This window comes from Peromyscus eremicus, chromosome 4 (genome assembly GCF_949786415.1).
Source record: "Peromyscus eremicus chromosome 4, PerEre_H2_v1, whole genome shotgun sequence".
NCBI lineage: Eukaryota > Metazoa > Chordata > Mammalia > Rodentia > Cricetidae > Peromyscus > Peromyscus eremicus.
Window position 1 is genome coordinate 104,348,742 of NC_081419.1, and position 21,358 is coordinate 104,370,099.

General features: G+C 41.3%; 1 protein-coding gene across 2 annotated transcripts in view; it reads left to right on the forward strand.

The window, feature by feature from the left end:
• The window catches only part of Ptpra (protein tyrosine phosphatase receptor type A), a 112,535-nt gene that overhangs the window by 50,275 nt on the left and 40,902 nt on the right, over window positions 1–21,358 (forward strand). The window contains exons 2-5 of one of the 2 annotated variants that reach the window (XM_059261428.1): window positions 3,150–3,228; window positions 3,880–4,221; window positions 9,316–9,342; window positions 20,779–20,863. In XM_059261428.1, coding sequence (XP_059117411.1) covers window positions 3,156–3,228; window positions 3,880–4,221; window positions 9,316–9,342; window positions 20,779–20,863 — 527 coding nt within the window. In that variant the 5' untranslated portion in view covers window positions 3,150–3,155. The remainder of the gene's footprint in view (window positions 1–3,149; window positions 3,229–3,879; window positions 4,222–9,315; window positions 9,343–20,778; window positions 20,864–21,358) is intronic. The other variant, XM_059261429.1, reaches the window with a different exon arrangement.

Sequence of the window (21,358 nt, forward strand, 5' to 3'; positions counted from 1 at the left end):
ATTCGGTAACAGCTGTTCAGGCCCAGAGCAGCGGCACATTTCCTGATGATTGCAAGACATTTCAGTGTCTGAGAAGACTTTGATCATCAGCTGCTGCTACAGAAATTTGGGCTGTATGTTTCTTCAATATCACCAGAAAGCATTAGTGAAGAAGGGGAAATGTCATGGAAAGCAAGACACCGATCATCCTTGACAATTATTTTAACCAGAATTTCCTTATGAATGATCTTCCCAAAAATTATGTTCCCACCAAGCTGGTGACCTGAACTTGATGGTCCCATCTGTGAGTGAGCAGGACAGAAACACACAGAGATAGGGGCAGGTGGCCTAGGCCAACACTCAACAATAAACGCTTTAATTTTTAAATTTTTATTTTATTTTAAATTTCTTTTTAAATTAATAAGGGAGGAGTAAGTATACATGAGTACCGGTACATGTGGAGGCTACTCAGTTGTGAGCCACCCAACATGGGTGCTGGAAACCAAACTCTTGTCTTCTGCGTGAGCAGCAAACACTTAATCCCCGAGCCATCTCTCCAGCTTCCACAATGTGTGCATGCACATGTGGAGGTCAGAGGACAGCTTGCAGGAATCAGTCCTTTCCTTCCACCGTGTCAGGCCTGGGGAGTGAATTCATAGCATCAGCTTGGTAGCAAAGCACCTTACCAACTGAGCCATCTGCCTGCCTCTTACAGTCAACTTTTAATAGAAGCAAACAGAAAGGAATGACTACAATATTGCTGGTATATCCACATAGTAAAACACTGCAGCTGTTGACAAGAAAGGTACCTATGTGTATTAGTGTATTAATATGGAAGGTGTTTAGGGTTTACTTAAGTAAAAACCAAAGCACTAGACATTATCATCTTTTTTGGGTTTGTTTGTTTGTTTGTTTTTGTTTTGTTGTTGTTGTTGTTGTTGTTGTTGTTTTTCAAGACAGGGTTTCTCTGTGTAGCTTTGCGCCTTTCCTAGAACTCACTCTGTAGCCCAGGTTGGCCTCGAACTCACAGAGATCTGCCTGCCTCTGCCTCCTGAGTGCTGGGATTAAAGGCATGCGCCACCACCGCCCGGCAGACATTATCATCTTATTCATAAGTTTTTTAATGTGTGCGTGTATGTCAGTTTAGTAGAGAAACCTTCTTAAGCATTTGGAGAGAAGTATTTAGTGACCTCCTGGGAAATGAGACTAGCAGTGGTGGATGGGGCTTGTTTTGCTTTATACTCCCTGTTCTATTTGCATTTGTTCTTACAAGTGTGTTTTACTTTTTTTTTTTTGGTGGTGGGGGGAGGGATTCAAAACAGGGTTCCCGTGTAGCCCTAGCTGTCCTGGAACTCACTCTGTAGACCAGGCTGGTCACGAACTCACAGAGATCCACCTGCCTCTGCCTCCCGAGTGCTGGGATTAAAGGTGTGCGCCACCACTGCCTGGCTGAGTCCCTACCATTTATCATCATGTTTCTTTCCAATAAATCTCTTTTCTAGGGAACTCTTACTCTGATTTTTTTCCTATGTAAGTTAATTTTGCTTATGGTAGAACTTCAAGTATATAGAATCATAATTATGTACTTCTGGTACCAATTTTTATTCAGTCAACATATGAACGAATCTTTTTTGATTCATCCATGATGATGTGTGTTATGCCAGTAATTCTTTTCTGCTTGGATTCTGAGCAAAACTCTTGACAACATGTGGTTCTGTTTCTGATCTTACTCTGTACCATTCATTTAGCTGTCTTGTTGTTGTTGTTGTTGTTGATATTAAAGAAGGAGGTCTTGATATCAGATAGTGTTGGTCCTCTAATTTTTTTTTCCTTTTTCAATATCTACTTGGCTCTTTTGAGTCTTTTGCCTCCATATAAACTTTAGAAACAGTTTCTCAATGTCTACAAAAAACTTGTGATTTTTATCAAGATTGTGTTTACCTATAGACAATTTTGGAAGAAGTGGCATCTTAATAAAACTAAGTTCCTATCCGTGAACATTGTTTATGATCAGTTTTTTTTTAAACTTGTTTTTTCTTGGCAGCTTCCATTTTTCCTTTCATGGTTGCTTGCATTGTTCTTGTGCTTAGAAAGTTCTTTTGTAGCTTCAATTCACAACTATATGCTTATTCTCTTTTAAAATGTATTTTAAGCATTTAATTCTGTGAGCCAGCTTCTTTTCTGTTGATTTGCCCTGAGTAGCTGAGTACACATATACAGTAGCCTTCCAGCCTGCTGCCTGATCCTCATGTAAATGATTATATGCATTACCGACTTTAAAATATGATCAGATAGGAATTGAACTGGATCCTGTCAGAAGAGATCAATATAAGTTCACTATCCGACTCTTTAAGAGTTATAGACATCTAACATAATGTAGCACTGACTTCATTATCACAGCCTACAAAAGTCTCTGCACTTAGGGAAGGCCACTGCTGACTACATTCCTCTGCCAGGCAATGCCATTGTTCCATAGCAGATTTCCAGGTCTGTATAAATTACCTACATATGCCATCTCAGTATTGTCATACACCTCTTAGGGAGGCAGGCCCTCTTTCTCTCAGGTAGTGGCTACCATATTGATTTACATCTAGACTATAAACCATGTGAAAGCATGGCTTGTAAATAAATTGGTCCTCAGTTCTTTCTCTAGAACCTAGATCAGTATTGTATTCAGGTCCTGAGCAGATGAACTTGGGAAATTTAAGGACTGCCCATCTCTCGTACATAAAGATGCAACCAAGGTTAAGACTTATACTTTAGGGCTGGAGAGATGGCTCAGTGGTTGGTTAAGAGCACTGGCTGCTCTTCCAGAGGACCCAGGTTCAATTCCCAGCACCCACATGGCAGCTCACAACTGTCTGTAACTCCAGTTCCAAGGGACCTGACACCTTCACACCAATGTATATAAAATAAATTTAAATAAATTATTTTTAAAAAAAGACTTATACTTTAAAAGATATGTTATTTAAATTTACTTTTATTTCTATGAAGACACAATTAATAGCTGAACTTCTGGGGAAAACAGCCTATCAAGCTGTCAAAAGATCCTGTGTATATATTTCAATAACTAAGAAAGATACTACTCCAAATAACCTTTTGTATTTGAGTCATTTGGACATAATTATACTAATGTAACACTTCATCTCATGTGTCTCCCTGTTTTCTAGGTCAGCATGGATTCCTGGTTCATTCTTGTTCTGTTTGGCAGTGGTCTAATACATGTTCATGCCGACAATGCTACCACAGGTAAAAGTTATCATCTGAGAAGACAAGTATTTGAAATAGAATCTTGATTTTACATATAATGACCCGAAGGAAATATGAAGGAATCAATATTTAAATATTAATAAATTTTCATTTAATGTGATCTGTGAAACTCCTGCCAATCTCTGAATTATATTAATACTCGGCTTTGTTCTGTATGCTAAAATCATTGGAGAGACTATTCTTTCCTAAAAAGTAAAAGAAATGTTAATATACATCCCTACATACTGATTCTGAAGAAATAAGTGAAAATAGTTCTTTTCTTTATGTTATAGACAGCAATCCTTTGGAGAAAGTGGGCAGGGCCCAGCATTAAGAGAGTATGAGTGGGGGCTGGAGAGATGACTCAGCAGTTAAGAGTACTGACTGTCCTTCCAGAGGACCTGGGTTCAATTCCCAGCACCCACATGGCAGCTCAAAACTGTCTATAAATCCAGATCTAGAGTACCAAAACACCAATGTACATAAAATAAATAAAGTATTAAAAAAAAGAGGGTATGAGTACAGGTATCTATCTTGTCTTTGCATGTGTCCAGATGTGTGAGGCATTTATTAATGCTTACTACTTTGTGTCTTAACTTTTGGGGCTTCACATTCTTTATGAGATGTTTCTTTTTGTGTGTGTGTTTGTAGTTTCACCTTCTTTAGGAATTACAAGATTAATTAAAACATCAACAACAGAATCAGTTAAGGAAGAGAATAAAACGTCAAATCCAACCTCTTCAGTAATATCTCTTTCTGAGGCACCAACGTCCAGCCCAAATCGAACTCTGGAACCCACCTACGTAACTACTGTTAATTCTTCACACTCTGACAATGGGACCAAGAGAGCAGCAAGCACGGACTCTGGAGGCACTACCATTTCACCAAATGGAACATGGCTTCTTGATAACCAGTCCACAGATGCCAGAACAGAATCCTGGGAGGGGAATTCCAGCACTGCAGCAACCACCCCAGAAACCTTCCCTCCTGCAGGTACCACAGATGCTTTCTGCTTGTTCATCTCACTCTGGGCTTATTTACCATTTTACTATCTTTATATATATTTTATAGCCACAAAATTCTTGAAATATGTGTTTGCCAAGAAAAGTAATGAAACCTAGAAAAAGCAATTTTTTTAAAGATTTGTTTTTATGTGTGTGTGTCTGTGCCTGTGTCTGTGTGTTTGCATGAATTTATGTGCAACACATGTGTGCAGGTGCCCTCAGAAGCAAGAAGAGGGTGTTGGATCCCCTGGACTTGGAGTTTCAGGTGGTTGTGAGCCATCTGATGCCGGGGCTGGGAATGAAACCCGGGTCCTCTGAAAAGACAGCAAGTGCTCTTAACCACAGGACCATCCCTCCAGCCCCCATCTTAAAAGCAATTCTTAGTGCTTGGTTAGCGTGGCACTTTCTGGAGGGCATTTTTCTGATAGGTGAGATCCTGATTAGATTGGGGAGGCCCAAGTGTGTTTAAAGGTAATGATAAAAAGAGGGGAGCTAGTAGATAATCAGAAGACTTAAGATGAAAATGCACACTGGGTAGTAAATTGGCCTTGAGCAGAAGCAGTCCATGGAGGCCACAGGAAGAGAAAGAAGATGGATGTCCCATAACATAATAAGGCAATAGACTAATGTCCACGGGTACAATGAAAGAGTGACTCATGGAGGCTTATACATTTCAGAGCCATCTCTTCAGCCCAAGTCTCAGTCTCCTGGAATTTGAGTCACTAGATTTAAGCAGCAGTGGCCCAGAGGACAGGGCAAGAACTCTGGGCCTGAGACCAGCTTAGGTAGGACAGGTTTCTGACTTACTCGACCAGGTTGCTGGGCTATAGAAGACAATTAGAGGGTCCCTCAAATAGCTTCTGCATGGAGTAAAGTAATTGCTCTAGTTGCCACATAAATGAAGTTTCTTTTCTAGCAAAATTGTTGTTCTCTCATCTATGATCACATCCTTTTGGCTCAAATTTCTTGTCTGTTTCAGAATCCCTTAGATGGGTCCATGTCTGGCTCATGGTGGAATTCCAAAAAGTACTTTTGGAATTTAATTCTATTTGGTACTAAAGATGATATCTTTCAACTAGACCTTATAGTGGAGACCCAATACCTGCCTGCTTCAATGTCATTATTTCTGTAGTAAAGGCAAGATAGCATTCTTAGTTATAGTTAAGAGCATAGTTTTCAGACTCATACTACTTCTTGTTCAATCCCAATTCTGCCATAAGCTCCATTGTGAACATAGATAAATTTACTTGATTATATCTATACCTCAATTTTTTCCTAATTAAAATAAATGATGGTGATAGTTCATACCCACAGAGAAGTTGTTTAATGAATTGATCTAAACTGTGCATAGTCATACACGCCTTTAATCCTAGCACTTGGGAAGCGGAGGCAGGCAGAGCTTTATAAATTCAAGGCCAGCTTGGTCTACAGAGTGAGTTCCAGAACAGCCAGAGTTACATAATGAGACCCTGTCTCGAAAAAGAAAAATGAATAAATAAATTGATCTAAGTAAAATACTTACTACAATACTGTACATGGTGATAAACAACCTTTTTTTAAATGTCAGCTGTTACAATTCAGCTTGTGCTCTGAGAGGGTTCCATAAATTACACGACCAGTCAAGGTGATATGTGGCTGTAATCCCAGCGTATAGGAGGCTGAGACAGAAGGATTTATAGTTCCTTCCAGACCAGCCTAGGCTACATAACCAGACCCTGTTTCACAAAGGTCTGGGGCTAATGTGCTTGGTGGAGGCCCTTGCCTACTGTGCATGAAGCCCTAGATTTGGTCTACTACTGTAAAATAAACAAATATAGAGTGAAGATGGATTTTTCTTTGGACTGCCAGCTAACAGAAAACCAAATGGAGATTTATTAATTATAAAAGCTCGTACTTAACTTAGGCTTGTTCCTAACTAGTTCTTATAACTTGACCCATATTTTTTCATCTACATCCTTCCATGTGCTTGTTTCCTCATCTCCATTTTACCCGTCCTGCTTCCTCTCCTTGTTGCCATCTCTCCTTTCTTCTCCCCAGAGCTCTCTGTCTCCAGAAGTCCCACTAACCTCTTCCTGCCTAGCTAATGGCCATTCCCCTCTTCATTAAACCAGTCACATCTTCACACTGTAAAAAACTATTCCACTACAATAGAGAGATGTTAAATGTCCATGGCTGCCACTGTTCTTGATTAGATGGAGAACTGAAAACAATTTTGTTTTGTGCTTTAATGTTAAAGTACAGGTTATGACCCATTCATGAAATCTGTTTAATGGGCCACCATCATTAGTGTTTATTCTGTCTTAGTGGATAACCCTATTCCATTTCTACTCATGTTATACGTGTCATGTTTTGAAACCTTTGTTTGTTATGCACAAACATACATACGTTTACTAAATAACGTCATAAAATATCTTCTGTGAGTTATAGCCATTGCTCAGGGGAGAAAGGCTGAAGGGATGACTATGAAAGGCAGAATTGTAAAGCAAGCAAGGTTGATGCCATAGCCTGGGTCTCATTCTGTACTGTTCTCCACTTAACAATTCTGTGAGATGACCATGGGTAATTATCTCCTGTTAGTGCATGCTGAATTTAAGACTAAATGAGATATTAGACTTGAAAGTAGCAAAGTAGACATATTTCTCACTGTGGTAGTCTTTCCACATTAAGATTCCTCCCAACACACACACATACACATACATAAAATGTCATTTTAAACCCTTTAAAGGTGAAATGAAAGCTGCAGACATGGATCAGTGGGCTAAATGCTCACCACAAAAGCATGAGGACCTGGGTTCAGATTTGTTTGTCATGTATATGGGTGTTTTGCCTGCATATATATTCTGTGTATAGTATATATATATGTGTGTGTGTACTATGTGCAAGTATGGTGCCCACAGAGGCCAGATTGAGCATCAGATCCATGGAACAGAGTTACAGAAGATTGTGAGCCTCCATGTGGGTGCCGGAAGCTGAACTTGGCCCCTGCAAGAGCTTCTAATGCTCTTAATTACTGAGCCATCTCTCTCTAGTTCCCTCCTTTTCAAAAGACTTTTTTTTTTTAATTTAATGGCCAGGAAGTTTCATTAACATTGCTTACAGGAGCATGCATGAGGAGTTGTGATATGACTTAAGATTGTTTTCCATTGCTATTTACAAGTGGTGGTGGTGGTGGTGGTGGTGGTGTTTTTCTATGTGAATTTGGTCTGTGTTTTTACTTTGCAAACGTGATATTGTTGATGTGTTAATTGCTAGTGTCTTGTTTTCTTCATTAATAGAATGTTAAAGTTTAGAGACAAAAAGGAAAAGAATTTGAAAGTTTGCATAGAAAACTGCATTTTACGCATACCTCCGAATTCAAATGAATTTGAGGAAAAGTCATCTCAGGATAGATTAATTTCCTACCTAGCTGTGAATAGTTCTCGTTTTACATATTTCATCTCCTTTGTTCCCCTGGGGTTTACTATTTCATAGTTTGTTGTTTCTTTGCTTCCAAAAACCCACTATTTTTATTAGTCTACCACCTTAGCTTTTTATTTTCATCTTTTCTGCCTTGTTTTAGGTTTATTTTTTGCTCCTTATTCAAGTTTTTAAGTTAAAGCTGATTTTTTTTTTTGTTTTTATTTTTCAGACTTACTAATATTTGATGGTGTGGTTTTTATGCAACATAGGTTTCAACATGCTGCATAGGTATTCCTGTAGGTAGCTGCTAGTTAGGGTGCTCTCTGGGCTGCTCGGATAAGGACCAAAGTATCCCCCTCTCTCCAAGTGTGGGCAGAAGGTTCCTTGATCAGGAACTATGGTGTCACGCTACCTAGCCCTGCCATCCTCTTATCTGCATGGTTATATGTTCTCGCCACTGAGAACTGAGGAAATAGAAGCAATTTCTTTTCCAGATTTTATAACCTACACTTACTCATAGTTTTTGTTCACATCCCATTAGCTGAAATTTATCATGTAACCATACCTAGTCTTAGAAGTGTAGTATTTAACCGGACAGCTTTATACTTGACTAAAAAGCACAAAGAGATGTTTTCTATTTGTTTTTATTTTAATTTTCAAATTTCGTCTGTGTTAATCTCACTTTTATTGTATAGTGACTAGAGAATATTGTACTGTTTGTCTTAGGGGTCTGTTCAAGCTGTATGTACCACAGGTTTCTTTAAAAATACCTATGTTAAGGCGGTGGTGGCGCATGCCTTTAATCCCAACACTCAGGAGGCAGAGGCAGGTGGATCTCTGTGAGTTCAAGTCCAGCCTGGTCTACAGAGCAAGTTCCAAGATAGCCAGGACTGTTGCACAGAGAAACCCTGTCTTGAAAAACCAAAAAAAAAAAAAAAATCCTATGGTGGTTTATTGGCGGTGGCTGGAGCTGCCACAGCGCAGGTGTGGTGGGGCCAGTTTTTGCCTTCCGTTGTGTAGATTTTGAGGACTGAACTCGTCATCAGACTTACGGCAAGTGCCTTTGCCTGCTTAACTGCATCTCACCAGTCCGTCACAGGTTTCTAAAAATAAGCTTTTCTCTATTAGTAAGTATATGAGGTTGGGTATCCATCAATTAGTTTGGGTTTGGGTTTGTTTTGTTTGGGTTTGGTTTTGGGGTTTGTTTTGGTTTTGGTTTTGGTTTGGTTTGGTTTGGTTTGGTTTGGTTTGGTTTGGTTTTGGTTTGGTTTGGTTTGGTTTGGTTTGGTTGGTTGGTTGGTTGGTTGGTTTTTGGTTTTGGTTGATTTTTTTTCCTGCATCTGATTTTGTGGATTTTTTTATATCTTTAATGTTGTCCTTTTACATTTCAAAAGTCCCAAAGACATAATGTCCTCTGATAGCTTATATGTGTGTTTTCCTTTGAATTACTGCATTTTTAGTGAGTATTGGATGCTGCACTGTGTGCATACTCAGGAGGAAGGAGGGAGACCACTGAGTACAGTTGAGTAAGCCTAGATAACCTTGTTCCCCATTCACTACAATGCACTGGACATGGAGAAGTTACCTTATATTCCTGGAGCTTTTTCTTTGTTTCTCCTTAAACTGAATGGCAATGTTTCCCTTTAACCTGAGTAAATGTTTCTGTTTTTTACTTGTTACACAGGTAATTCTGACTCAAAAGACAGGAGAGGTGAGCCAATCACCTTTTATCTGTTGTCCTTTTAAAAGATGTCCACTGTCCATCCATGTTTCTTGTGTGTGGTAACCTTGTGCATCCATGGCTGTGTCCTTTGTTTACTGTCCTTAAATGTTTCCATATTTACCTTAGAAAAGAGTAAAGGAAGCAAGCATTCCATTTTTATACAGATTACAGATTCTAACAGATTCAGTGTATTATAGATTTTAAAATTTTTTAATTGTATGTATGTTTTGTCTGCATGTATGTCTCTGTATCAGACATGTGTGCCTGATGCCCACAGAGGCAGTAAAAGTGCATCAGACCTCCTGAGAATGGAGTCACAGGTGGTTTTGAGCCCTCTTGTGGGTGCTAGAAATAGATTCAGGGTCCTGATACCAGAGTTCTTAGCTGCTGGGCCGTTTCTCCAGCCCACTGATGTATTTTAATCAACAATAAAATAATTGTGTATTTATCATGTCCTCATGCTAGTGTTTTACCCTTTGGTGATATATTATTTATTTTATTTATTTATTTTGTGTGTATGAGTGTTTTGCCTGCATGTATATCTGTGCACCATATGTGCCCGTTGCCTATGGAGGCAAGAAGACGACCTCTGATTCTCTGGAACTGGAATTACAGATAGTTGTGAGCCACCATATAGGAATTGAATCTGGGTCCTCTGGAAGAGCAACAAGTGCTCCAAGCTATCTCTTCGGTCCCTAGGGCATATAGTTGCTTTCTAGCTTTTAGTCTACTATTACCTTTAAACATTTTTTTGTTTCTTGTAGTTTTTCTCCTTAATCTATAAAATAGTGTCATTTCATGGCCTTTAGGGATTTTATTTTTCTTTTTCTTTTGTTTTTCGAGACAAGAATTTCTCAGTAGCTTTGGAGTCCGTCCTGGAACTCACTCTGTAGACCAGGCTGGCCTCGAACTCACAGAAATCCGCCTGTCTCTGCCTCCCAAGTACTGGGATTTAAGGCATGGGCCACCACCACCCATAGGGATTTTCAACACCCTAGTGTAAAGCTCCTACAGCCCCAAAATGATGTATTAGTCACTTTTCTGTTGCTGTGATAAACACAATGATCAAAACAACTTAAAGAGCTTATTGTGGAATAAATGTCTGTACGAGCGAACAAGGTGTGGTGGCAGGAACAAGAAGAGGCTAAGAGATTACATCTTAAGCGCACACAAGAAGCAGAAAGCAAGAACAGGAAGCAGGGCAAGACTGTAAACCCACAGAGGCCTCCCCAGTCATGTACTTCCCCATCAAAGCTGCACCTCCTAAAGGTTCTGCAGCCTCCCCAAACAGCACACCAGCTGGGGACCCACAGTTCAAATACATGATTCTGTGGGGGACATTTCTCATTCAGACCAACACAAGCACAGTATCTGGGATCTAAGCTAGACTCTGAGTTTCTGGGTCATGAGTATTTATGGACAAATGTCAAGTTTTATATAGGATGAAAATTATAAAACTGCTAAGAAAGATTGAGTTGGAAACAAGAGGCAGAGAGATAAATCATCCGTTCTAAAAAATGATCATTAGATTTGAATTTGGAAAATGAATACCCATTAAGGATTTTTTTCATGACTTTTGGGTTTGGGGATGTTGTTTGTTTATTTGTTTGTTTGTTTTTGAGCCAATCTTTTATAGTCTGAGCTGGCCTCAGTTTTACAAAAAACAGAGGATGATCTTGAACTCCTGATATTTTCACTTCTGTCTCCCAAGCGCTGAGATTGCATACCTGCACCACCATGCCCAGTCCAGTCTTTGTGTGTGTGTGTATGTGTGTGTGTGTGTGTGTGTGTGTGTGTGTGTGTGTGTGTGTGTGTGTGACCTTCAAGTATCTTCTGTTGCTCTTTATCTTATCTTTTGTTTTGTTTTGTTTTTGTTTTTCGAGACAGGGTTTCTCTGTGTAACAGTCTTGGCTGTCCTGGAACTCTGTAGATCAGGCTGGCCTCGAACTCACAGAGATCCAGCTGCCTCTGCCTCCCAAGTGCTGGGATTAAAGGCATGCACCACCACCACCTGGCTCCACCTTATTTTTTGAAACAGGCTCATTCACTACACCTGAAGCTTGCCATTTCAGCTAGATTGGCCTGCTAGTGAGGCCCTGGGTATCTATCTGACTATAGCCTGCAGCTCTGGGGTTACAGAGCTTGTATACCATACCTGGGTGTTTTGGCTTGGTTTGGTTTTTCAAGACAAGGTTTCTCTGTGTAGCTTTGGAGCCTGTCCTGGAACTCACTCTGTAGCCCAGGCTAGCCTTGAACTCACAGAGATCGGCCTGCTTCTGCCTCCCGAGTGCTGAGATTAAAGGTGTGTGCTATCATTCCCTGTGTAACTGGGGACAGGGAAGACTTCTTGTCTTTGAAGTTTAGGAAACTGGTTATTTTCTTGTGCCTTTTTTTAAATTACAAATTACTTTGCTATAACTAGGCTTTTAAAATAACTTGGGAGACTAGGATGTAACTCAGTGGAAAAGCACTTGTACAATATGAGCGAGGCTTTAGATTTTATCACTAGCATTGCCCAACATAAAATTGACTGTTTTTATTGTTTTTGATTATACAGTAACATTAGATGCAATTATATGTACTTATATCATTGTGTAGTCATCTCCAGAATTTTTTGGTGTTTTTTTTGAGACAGGACCTTGCCATCTATCCCTCACAGATCTGAGACTTACAGCTGTTTTCTGCCTTAGCCTGTCAAGTGCTGGCATTTCAGGAGTCAGACACCATACTGGGCTTTTGAGAACTTTTTTTTAGATGTATTTAGTTTATTGTATGTATATTAATGATTTACCTGCATTTGTGTGCACACCTGGTGCCCCTGGAAGTCAGAAGAGGGCCCTTCCAGAAGACCCAGGTTCAATTCCCAGCATCCACATGGCAGCTGACAACGGGTTCCACGGGACCTGACACCCATGGCAAAACACATAAAATAAAATAAAAATAAATTGATTTAAAAGAATTGTTGCTGGGCAGTGGTGGCACACATCTTTAAAAGAATTGTTAGTGGGTGATTAATTATCCAAAACAGTGGTCAGTCCCTAGAAACATATAGGCAGGCACAACACTAAATGGACTTACCAGGCTATATTTCTGTGTTGATTTGTTTATATGTATATGCAACAACAATGGTTAAAGAAGAGGAGGCTGTGAATTTGGGGAAGGGGGATGGGATAATAGACATCTTACATAGGGGATTTAGGGAGGGGAGAAATGATGTGGTTAGACTTTAATTAAATAAAAGAATAAATTGTTAGAGGTTGACAAGATGGCTCAGTAAGGGTTCTTGTCACCAGGCCTGTTGACCTGAATTCAGTTACCAGTGTCCATATGGTGGAAGGAGAGAACCAACTCCCACAAGCTGGCCTCTAACCTTCACACTTGCACTGTGACATGCTTGCAGGCTCACACAAACATACGCAAACCAATGTAATAATTTTTTAAAAGAATCTTGGTGAGCCGGGTGTGGTGGCACATGCCTTTAATCCAAGCACTCAGGAGGCAGAGGCAAGTGGATCTTTGTAAGTTTGAGACCAGCCTGGTCTACAAAGCAAGTTCCAGGACAGCCAGGACAATCATTACACAGAGAAACCCTATCTCAAAAACCACACCCCCGAAAAGAACCCTTGTGATATGTGTTTATAATTGCCATTGAAATTACTTATCTCGGGTTTGCTTTAAACTCTTCAGGTTAAGTGGAGGGTATTTATTGGCCAATTCTTCTCAATTATATGATTTTTTCCCTCTCACAGGACATTTATTAATGTATGGAAATATTTTTTATCATCACAGTGAGGATGTTGCTGCTGATATTTAGTAGGCAGAAGCCAGGGATGTTTTAAAGATCCTATAGTACATACTTTAGACTTACCACAACAGAGAGTTATTTAGTCTAAAATGTCATGAATGTGAGGTTGAAAAACCTTGGTATAGATGGAAAAAAATTTGTGTATATTGATAATGGTGAAGTAAAGTGATAAGTATTAGAGGGTTTGTTGTAGTAGTCTCTCTAACAGGAAAGTTTGCTTTACTAAAATTTAAAAACCTGTGTAACCCAGGATGGTGGCACATACCTTAATCTCATCATTCAGGAAGTAGAAGAAGGAGGACCTCAATGAGTTTAAGGCCAGTCTAGGCTACATAGTGAGTTCCTGTCTTGAGAAAAAAGGGAAAAACTATGTGTCATTTTACATTTTATTTTGTTTATGTGTGTGTGTGTATTCTCAGTGAGTAATAGGTTTATTTATACAAGAATATAGTCATTTTGCCAAATTTAATAGGAGAGGCTAAGTGTTTGATAACTCTTTTCTCTCCCCACCTTTTTTGTTGTTATTGTTGTTTTGTTTTTGGAGACAGGATTTCTCTGATAGCCCTGGCTGTCCTGGAACTCACTCTGTAGACCCAGCTGGCCTTGAACTCAGAGATCTTCCTGCCTCTGCCTCCAGAGTGCTGGGATTAATGGCATGCACCACCACTGCCAGGCTTCCTACTGTTTTTAAAACAATGCTGTAAGATGAGCCCAGTTCCCAACACAGCTCCTAATAGTGAGTTCTTGGGTGTCTGAAATTATGATAGATATTTATTGATCTTGCATAGATTCAACAGTAAGGCAGGATCTTTTTATGTGTCCTTGATATTTATGGTCTTTGCACTGAGGCAAATACTCCCATTTAAAGCTGAGCCCTTATGCTCAACCTCTCAGCTTGTGCCGTCTGGATCTCTGGAGACACTGTACTCCACTGGGTCCAGGGTACTGGTCGAGGTTCAGGAGCATGAGCTTATACTTGGGGAGTGCCATCTTGACGTTACATTTTGTTTTTTAAAAGCTTGCCACTTTCTGTGAGAAACTTTCTGTAAAGCACTATTCCTTCACCTAAATTGGGTGGGGGAGTAGACACAACAACAGCTTGTCACTTAACCTGTGAGTATTCTGGCCTTGGTTTAACAAGCCAGGTTGGGATGGTCTTTAACCCTTTCCTCTCCAGTCCCAGCTGGCACAGCTTAAGCTATTTCCAGGACCTAGACTAGTGAAACTAGTACTTAATTTTCAGCTGGAACGTTTTTGGCTCCAACTGATCTCTTTAGTAGTGGATTCCTATCCTTTGTCGTGAAGAAATCCCTCGGAGTTATAGTCTACAAATTCTACCCGTTGCTCCCTCTAAGATATGTTGTTGATTCCTTAGTATTTTTATATTTCTTCTATCTTTTTATATGTTTAGGGGAAAGAAAAATAACCTTGTCGGCTAGAAATGTAGTGTTGTTGGATTTTTCTTTGGGCCGCCAGCTCATACATAATGACACAGAGACTTATTATTAATTATGAAAGTTCGGCCTGTAGCTTAGGCTTGTTCCTAACTAGTTCTTATAACTTAAATTAACCCATTTTTTTCTTTTTTTAAATTTATTTTTTATTTAAGAAATTTTTTTATTTGCTTTACATACCAACCACAGGTCCCCCTCTCATCCCTCTTCCCACTCCCCCCCAGCCTTCCACCCACAACCCCCTCCTCCCCTCCTCCAAAAGGAGGCCTTACCTCCCATGGGGAGTCAGCAAAGCCCAGTATATTCAATTGAGGCAGGACCAAACCACTCCCTGCTGCATCAAGGCTGAGCAAGATTTCCACTGTAGGTAATGGGCTCCAAAAAGCCAGCTCATGCACCAGAGATCCTGATCCCACTGCCAGGGGCCCCTCAAATAGACCAAGCTACACAACTGTCTCCTGTAAGCAGAGGGCCTAGTCCGGTCCATGCAGGCTCCACAGCTGTTGGCCTAAAGTTCATGAGAGCTTGATTCAGTTGTCTCTGTAGATTTCCCCATCATGATCTTCACACACACACACACACACACACACACACACTGCTCATATAATCTCTTCCCTCTCTTTGACTGGACTCCCAGAGCTCAGCCTGGTACTTGGCTATAGATCTCTACATCTGCTTCAGTTCATTACTGGATGAAGGCTCTATGATGACAGTTAGGGTATTCACCAATCTGATTATTGGGATAGGCCAGTTCAGGCACCCTTTCCACTATTGCTAGTAGTCTAAGCTGGGGTCATCCTGTGGATTCCTGGGAATTTCCCTAGCACCACGTTTCTCCCTGTCCCCATAATGTCTCCTTCTATCAAGATATCCTTTTCATTGCTCTCCCATTCCGTCACTCCTCTAGCTTGACCTTCCCATTCCCTCATGTTCTCATCCCCCATCTCCTCCCTTCTATTGCCCCCCTCACGCCCAGTTTACTCCGAATATCTCATCTATTTCTCCTTCCCAGGGTGATCCATGTGTCCCTCTTAGGGTCCTCCTTATTTCCTAGTTTCTCTGGAGCTGTGAGTTGTAGTCTGGTTATCCTTTGTTTTACATCTAGTATCTACTTATGAGTGAGAACATCAATGACATCATGAAATTTGCAGGCAAGTGGATGGAACTAGAAAATGTCATCCTGAGTGAGGTAACCCAGACTCAGAAAGACAAATTAACCTAATTCTGTTAGTCTACATCCTGCCACGTGGCTCGTGACTGTTACCTCTCCTCCTGTATGTCCTGCTTCTTCCATGTCTGGCTGGCAACTCCACTCCTCTCTTCTTTCCAGAGTTCTCTCTCTGCCCGAAAGTCCCGCCTATACCTCCTGCTTAGTTATTGGCTGTTCAGCTTTTTATTACACCAATCACAGCAATACATCTTCACACACTGTACCAGTATCCCACAACAATTAGCTCATCTGGTAGAGTGGTTGCTTAGTAACTTGGTTCAATCCATAGCACCATATAAACCCAGTACACTGGTAGTGACTGTAATTCCAGTACAGGAAGGGGAAGGAGCTGAAGGCAAGAGGATCAGAAATTCATAGTGAACTGCAGAGTGAGTTTGAAGCTAGCCTGGGCTGTGTGAGAGCCTGACTCATAAATGAACAACCAAAAACAGTAAGCTTGTAGACACAACTGTTGTCTGTTTATGATTTGTTTCTGTTGAGACAAGGTTTCACTTTAGCCCAGGCTGGCTTCAAATTAGTGACAGTCTTCTTGCCTCAGTTTCCCAAGTGCTGAAATTACCAGATTTCTGTAATTACCTCCTTATATATGCTACCTCATATACTGCCCTTTATGGTTGGAATTTAACAAACACATACTTTACAAGTAAATCACTCTGTGTGTATGTATTTATTTTGAAACAGGATCGCATGTAGCCCAGGCTAGCCTCTCACTATATATCTGAGACTGGCCTTGCCTCTTGATCTTTGTGCTTCCCCCTCCCAAGTGCTAGGATTACAGACATTCACCATTACACCCAGCTTCACCAGTTCTTTTTATTCATTCACTCAACCTAACTCCTACTATGTTTGAGATCCTCTGCTAGGTTTTAAATTATACAAAGAAATAAAACAAATATGCTTGCCCTGGTGGTTTATGGCATAAAGGAGGAATACTCATTAACTATAGTCAAATAAGTAAATAATTACAAAGTATAAGAGGTCTTATCAAGGGAAACAATATATACTCCATAAGAATAATACAGACAAGGCACAGTGCCACACACCTATGATCTCAGCTACTCAAGAGGCTGAGGCAGGCAAATTGCTTAAGTCCAGGAGTTCTGGGCTTTAGTGCACTGGATTGATTAGGTGTGCATCAATGTGATAAGTTTCTCCTGGGAGAAAACTTATTTCAGAAATGATAAATTTAGTATTAGGATGTCAGAGTAGACCTTCTGGGGAAAGTAATATTTGCAAGTCAGGACTTGATGAGTAGGTGAACTAGGCAAAGAGTGGAGGGAGGCCATATGCATGAGAAAAGGAAATGCTCAAAAGCATAAGAATAAATACCTTCAGCTTCAGGATGCCCGTGGTTAAAGTTGAGTGATGAAAAAGCAAGAGTGGCAGGAGGCAGTGTTGTGGCCCAGGACAAGGAGGTTAGACTGCATTCTAACAGCTGTGGAAGTCAAAGAAAAGACAGTAGAGATTGGACTAGAATGTTAGTGACAGCAGAGAATGGGGAAAGGCAGACACGTTTGATGTATTCATTTATTGGAAAAGAATAATCTAAGTGTTTCACACAGAAACACAAACAAAGCAAAAGTAACCCAGCAGGACAGTTTATTTTTGGAAAAAGAGTGCTCCTTGGCCCTAACTGGCCTAGCAGGCACACTCTTGGGCAGGACATGCACTTAGTTTTATTCTAACACAGGCAGTGACTGTGTCTCATCCTGTTAGTGGGAGCTCAACCTTACAATCTGACATGATTGGCTAATCTGTAGGAAGAGGAAGGGTGTGAGAGTCAAGTCTCAGAAATGTCTAGGATTGAGCACAGACATGTAAGGAGACAGAAGTTTTGTGGAATGTTGGCCCCTTCAGGGCCAGCTACCTTTGATGGAAGAAAAAATAATGTTTCTCAGGGGTTCTAGTCCTAAAAGAAATTGCTTGCAGCTGGGTTGAATAGAGAAGGTATGCACGAAGAAGTCAGAGGGATTTTTACAGTTTTTGCTTGAGCAACAGGAGGACTAGAGTGCTGGCTACTGAGCGGTAAAAGCATCTGTAGTACAGCAAATGTATGTTGCTTGTGAAGCCTGTGAAGTTGAAAGTGAAGGTGGCCAGTAGGGAGTTGAGACCCAAGCAATGCAAACATGGGCATTTCGGTCATATCATTTGAAATTACAGGCATCTGATCAGATAAGAGATTGAAAATAAGAAAGTGTCCCAAGGACACAGCCCTGAGAATTTTCCACAGTCGTAGAGCACTGCTGTTATAAAAGAGACGGATGAAATAGCCGGGGGACTTGGTTATAGGGAGAAAATGCTTCAAGGAGGAGGAAATGATCATCTAATGTGAATATCCATTTTAAGATGGGAATCACTAAAGCGATAAATCCACGCGAGTCTGTGATTTAAGAAGTATTAGGGAAATTTATTAAGGTAAATTGAGGAAATACATTCACGAATACAGAACAGAGTAGACAGCTGAAGTGGTCCTCTGATCTGACTGGGGGCAAATCCACCTCACAGGCAAGAGCAGGGAGAAGGGGCATGTGACCCTCCTCCCTCTCCTTATAAGAGGTTACATACAATGGCAGGAAGCACTGCCTCCTTCGGGCCCTATAGTCCAAGGTCATGGGCCGAGCAGATACCACTACAAATAACATACTGCAACGTTTGAAATTTACCATCAATAGAAAAATACGATAAGCATTTCCTATCCCTTTAGGCTGGGATGGTGGTACCTACCTCTAATCCCAGCCCTTGGGAGACAAAATGAGGGTTGTGAACTGTGGGCTATACAGTGATAACCCATTTCCAGTCACACACACCCCAAAAAACCCTCCACAGTTCTCTCCAACTACTGTTCCTTTTATTTGCGTATATACCCTGATACAAAAGTCCTCATAAAGTGAGTGGCTGTGCGCCTCTCCCGCTCTCTATCCTTTCATCCCATTGAGGCTTTCCTGCCCATACTCCAAAGAAACCACTGCACAAACTCGCCAGTAGCTGTCATCTGGTCAAGCCCAGCCTCATCCCTGTTTTTATCTTACTTACCCTGACAGCGCTGTTTGAGTTCATTTCTCCTTCCTTGGAGACTGCTCTTGGCTTTCTGCTGAAATGACTTCCGCCTGGTGGCTGCTGCTATTCCTAAGTCAGTTTAGCAGAACTTTTAAACAAAGGAAATTCAATTATGTCCTTTCTGTGTCGGTCTTCTAATATTATTAGGTTTCTCATCATATTCCGAATTAAAGCCACGCTCGCTGCCGTGGCCTGTAACAGGTGTTCTGGCTCCTGCCCATCTCTGCAGTTGCATCTCTGCAGTTGCAGCTTGTCTCACACTGGCCCTTGTGCTGTTTCTTGAACCTGCCAAAGTCCTAGGCCATTAGACTTGTCATTCCTTGTGTCTAGAGAGCTCTTCACGCAGATCTTCTCATGGTTCACTTGGCCCTGTTACTTAGTGCTCTGCTCAAGTGTCACCTGTAAGGGGCAAGGACGGATCTCAAGAGTGCTCCTCAACACTCCACTGCTGTCTCCTTGCTGCTTTTTCTTCATCTTGTTTCCTCCAAACCCCTTGTCCCTGTCTTACATGGCATGTCTGTGACATGCAAGCTTTCTCTCCCTGGTCTGCCCGGGTACTTCTGTCAGTGTCCCCACAGCCAAGCGTACAGTTGCTGCTCTGTGAGTGGGTTTTGAATGAGTTCTGGTTGGAAAGCGTGAGTCGGATGGAAGTGGGACTGTTCCCATTAGATTTGGTCCTTGCCGAGCTGCTTCAGTGGAGCACTAAGCAGGAGTCAGTATAAGTGGATCAGGAGACCTGAGGGAAGGAAGTGGAGAAGAGCTAAGCAGTGGTGTGAGAAGTTAGCTGAGACAGAGGATAAGTGGAGTCAAGAAGATAAAATGTTTGAGGTGACAGCGATGGACATAGTCCAGAGACCACCTGGCAGGATTGGCCTTCACATAAAAGGGACGCATCCTCACAAAAAGCAAAGAAACTCAGGCAGGTTGTGTGGTTTGTAACATGGAGTAGAAGGGGAGTCCTGGCCTGAGCTGCTGCATGAGAAATGTGGCTAGGTGCTGAGCTAGGGTCTGTGGATGGAGAAGGCTTGGCCATCTACTCAAGCTGGACTTTGTCATGGTTGGGATCTGGCAAAAGGCAGCTGAGAGAAAAAGATATAGAAAGTGGTAGAAGGGAAAAGGGAACATATGATAACTTTTTTTTTTTTTTTTTTTTTTTGAGCTGAGGATCGAACCCAGGGCCTTGCGCTTGCTAGGCAAGCGCTCTACCACTGGGCTAAATCCCCAACCCTATGATAACTTTTGATGCATGATACACACGGATCTAGCAGCGTCTCCTTGTTAATCATATTCTCTGTGCCAGGAAATCACTAGGGTTTATGATAGAACGATCTTTTTTCTTCTTTCTCCTGTTTTTTTCTCTAGGCAGAGCTCATTGAGACTGGGCAGGAGTGTAATGTTGGTCCTACGTTCCTAGCCTGCCAGTATTTGTACCTCCAAATCTTTGAGTACTTTCTGTGTGCTAAGTTTTGTTTGAGCTCAAATGATATAGCAGTGAAAGAGTCTCTGACCTAAAGGACAGATTTGATCCTGAGGCAGGAAGTCATACAGTAAATAAGTGTGTGGTGTATTAGAGATGGGTAGGAGGATTCTACCTCACCCCCCCGACCCAATGGCCCTGAGGTGGTGGAAGGTATTCTTTCTCATGCACTCTAGCACATGTACTTGCTCCTTGCTCTTTTGTGTGCATTTCTGCACACATCACTTCTGTTTTTCATTTTGTTCTCGTGTGTGTGTGTGTGTGTTTCACATCCTACCACTGCAAAAATATTTAGTGGGTGGTGCACCCTCACCCCCACATCAGTGTGTCTTCCTGAACTTCCAGCTTGAGCCCTTATTGCACAACACAGTTATGACCTATTCTCTTCTCTTGGTTTCAGATGAGACACCCATTATTGCGGTGATGGTGGCCCTGTCCTCTCTTCTAGTAATTGTGTTTATTATCATAGTTCTGTACATGTTAAGGTAAGTATGTTAATGTTACTGCATTTGCTGAGAATATCCTGATACCCTGTGTCTCAGTAAGCCACACAGTCCAGAAGACAGTAGGCTAAGGACCATGAGTCGGGTAGAGGGACAGTGACTCATGGTAGTGCTTAGACTGAAGTGCTGCTTAAGACCTAGACTCTCTCCCTTTGCTTTATCTATCCAAACCACCACATCTCCTAATTCCAGTTGAGGCCTAGAGTAGAGTAGTGGTTTAGAGATGGGAGAATTCCACACTATCCTATCAGTGACAGGTGTTTCAAGATCTTCAGCTCTTTTCCTTTGAAATCCTCCCCCCACTCCAAAGACCCCTGGTAAGATTATATGCACAACAAAGGCTTACTTTGTTTCTAGCTGAGGCTTTGTCCCCAAACCTCTCTAGGACTCCTGGCCTTTGTCTGCTAGGCAGATCTTAGAGGTTAAGGTATTTTTCTGCCTGACCTTTCAGAAACTTCTAGATAATGAACAGAAACC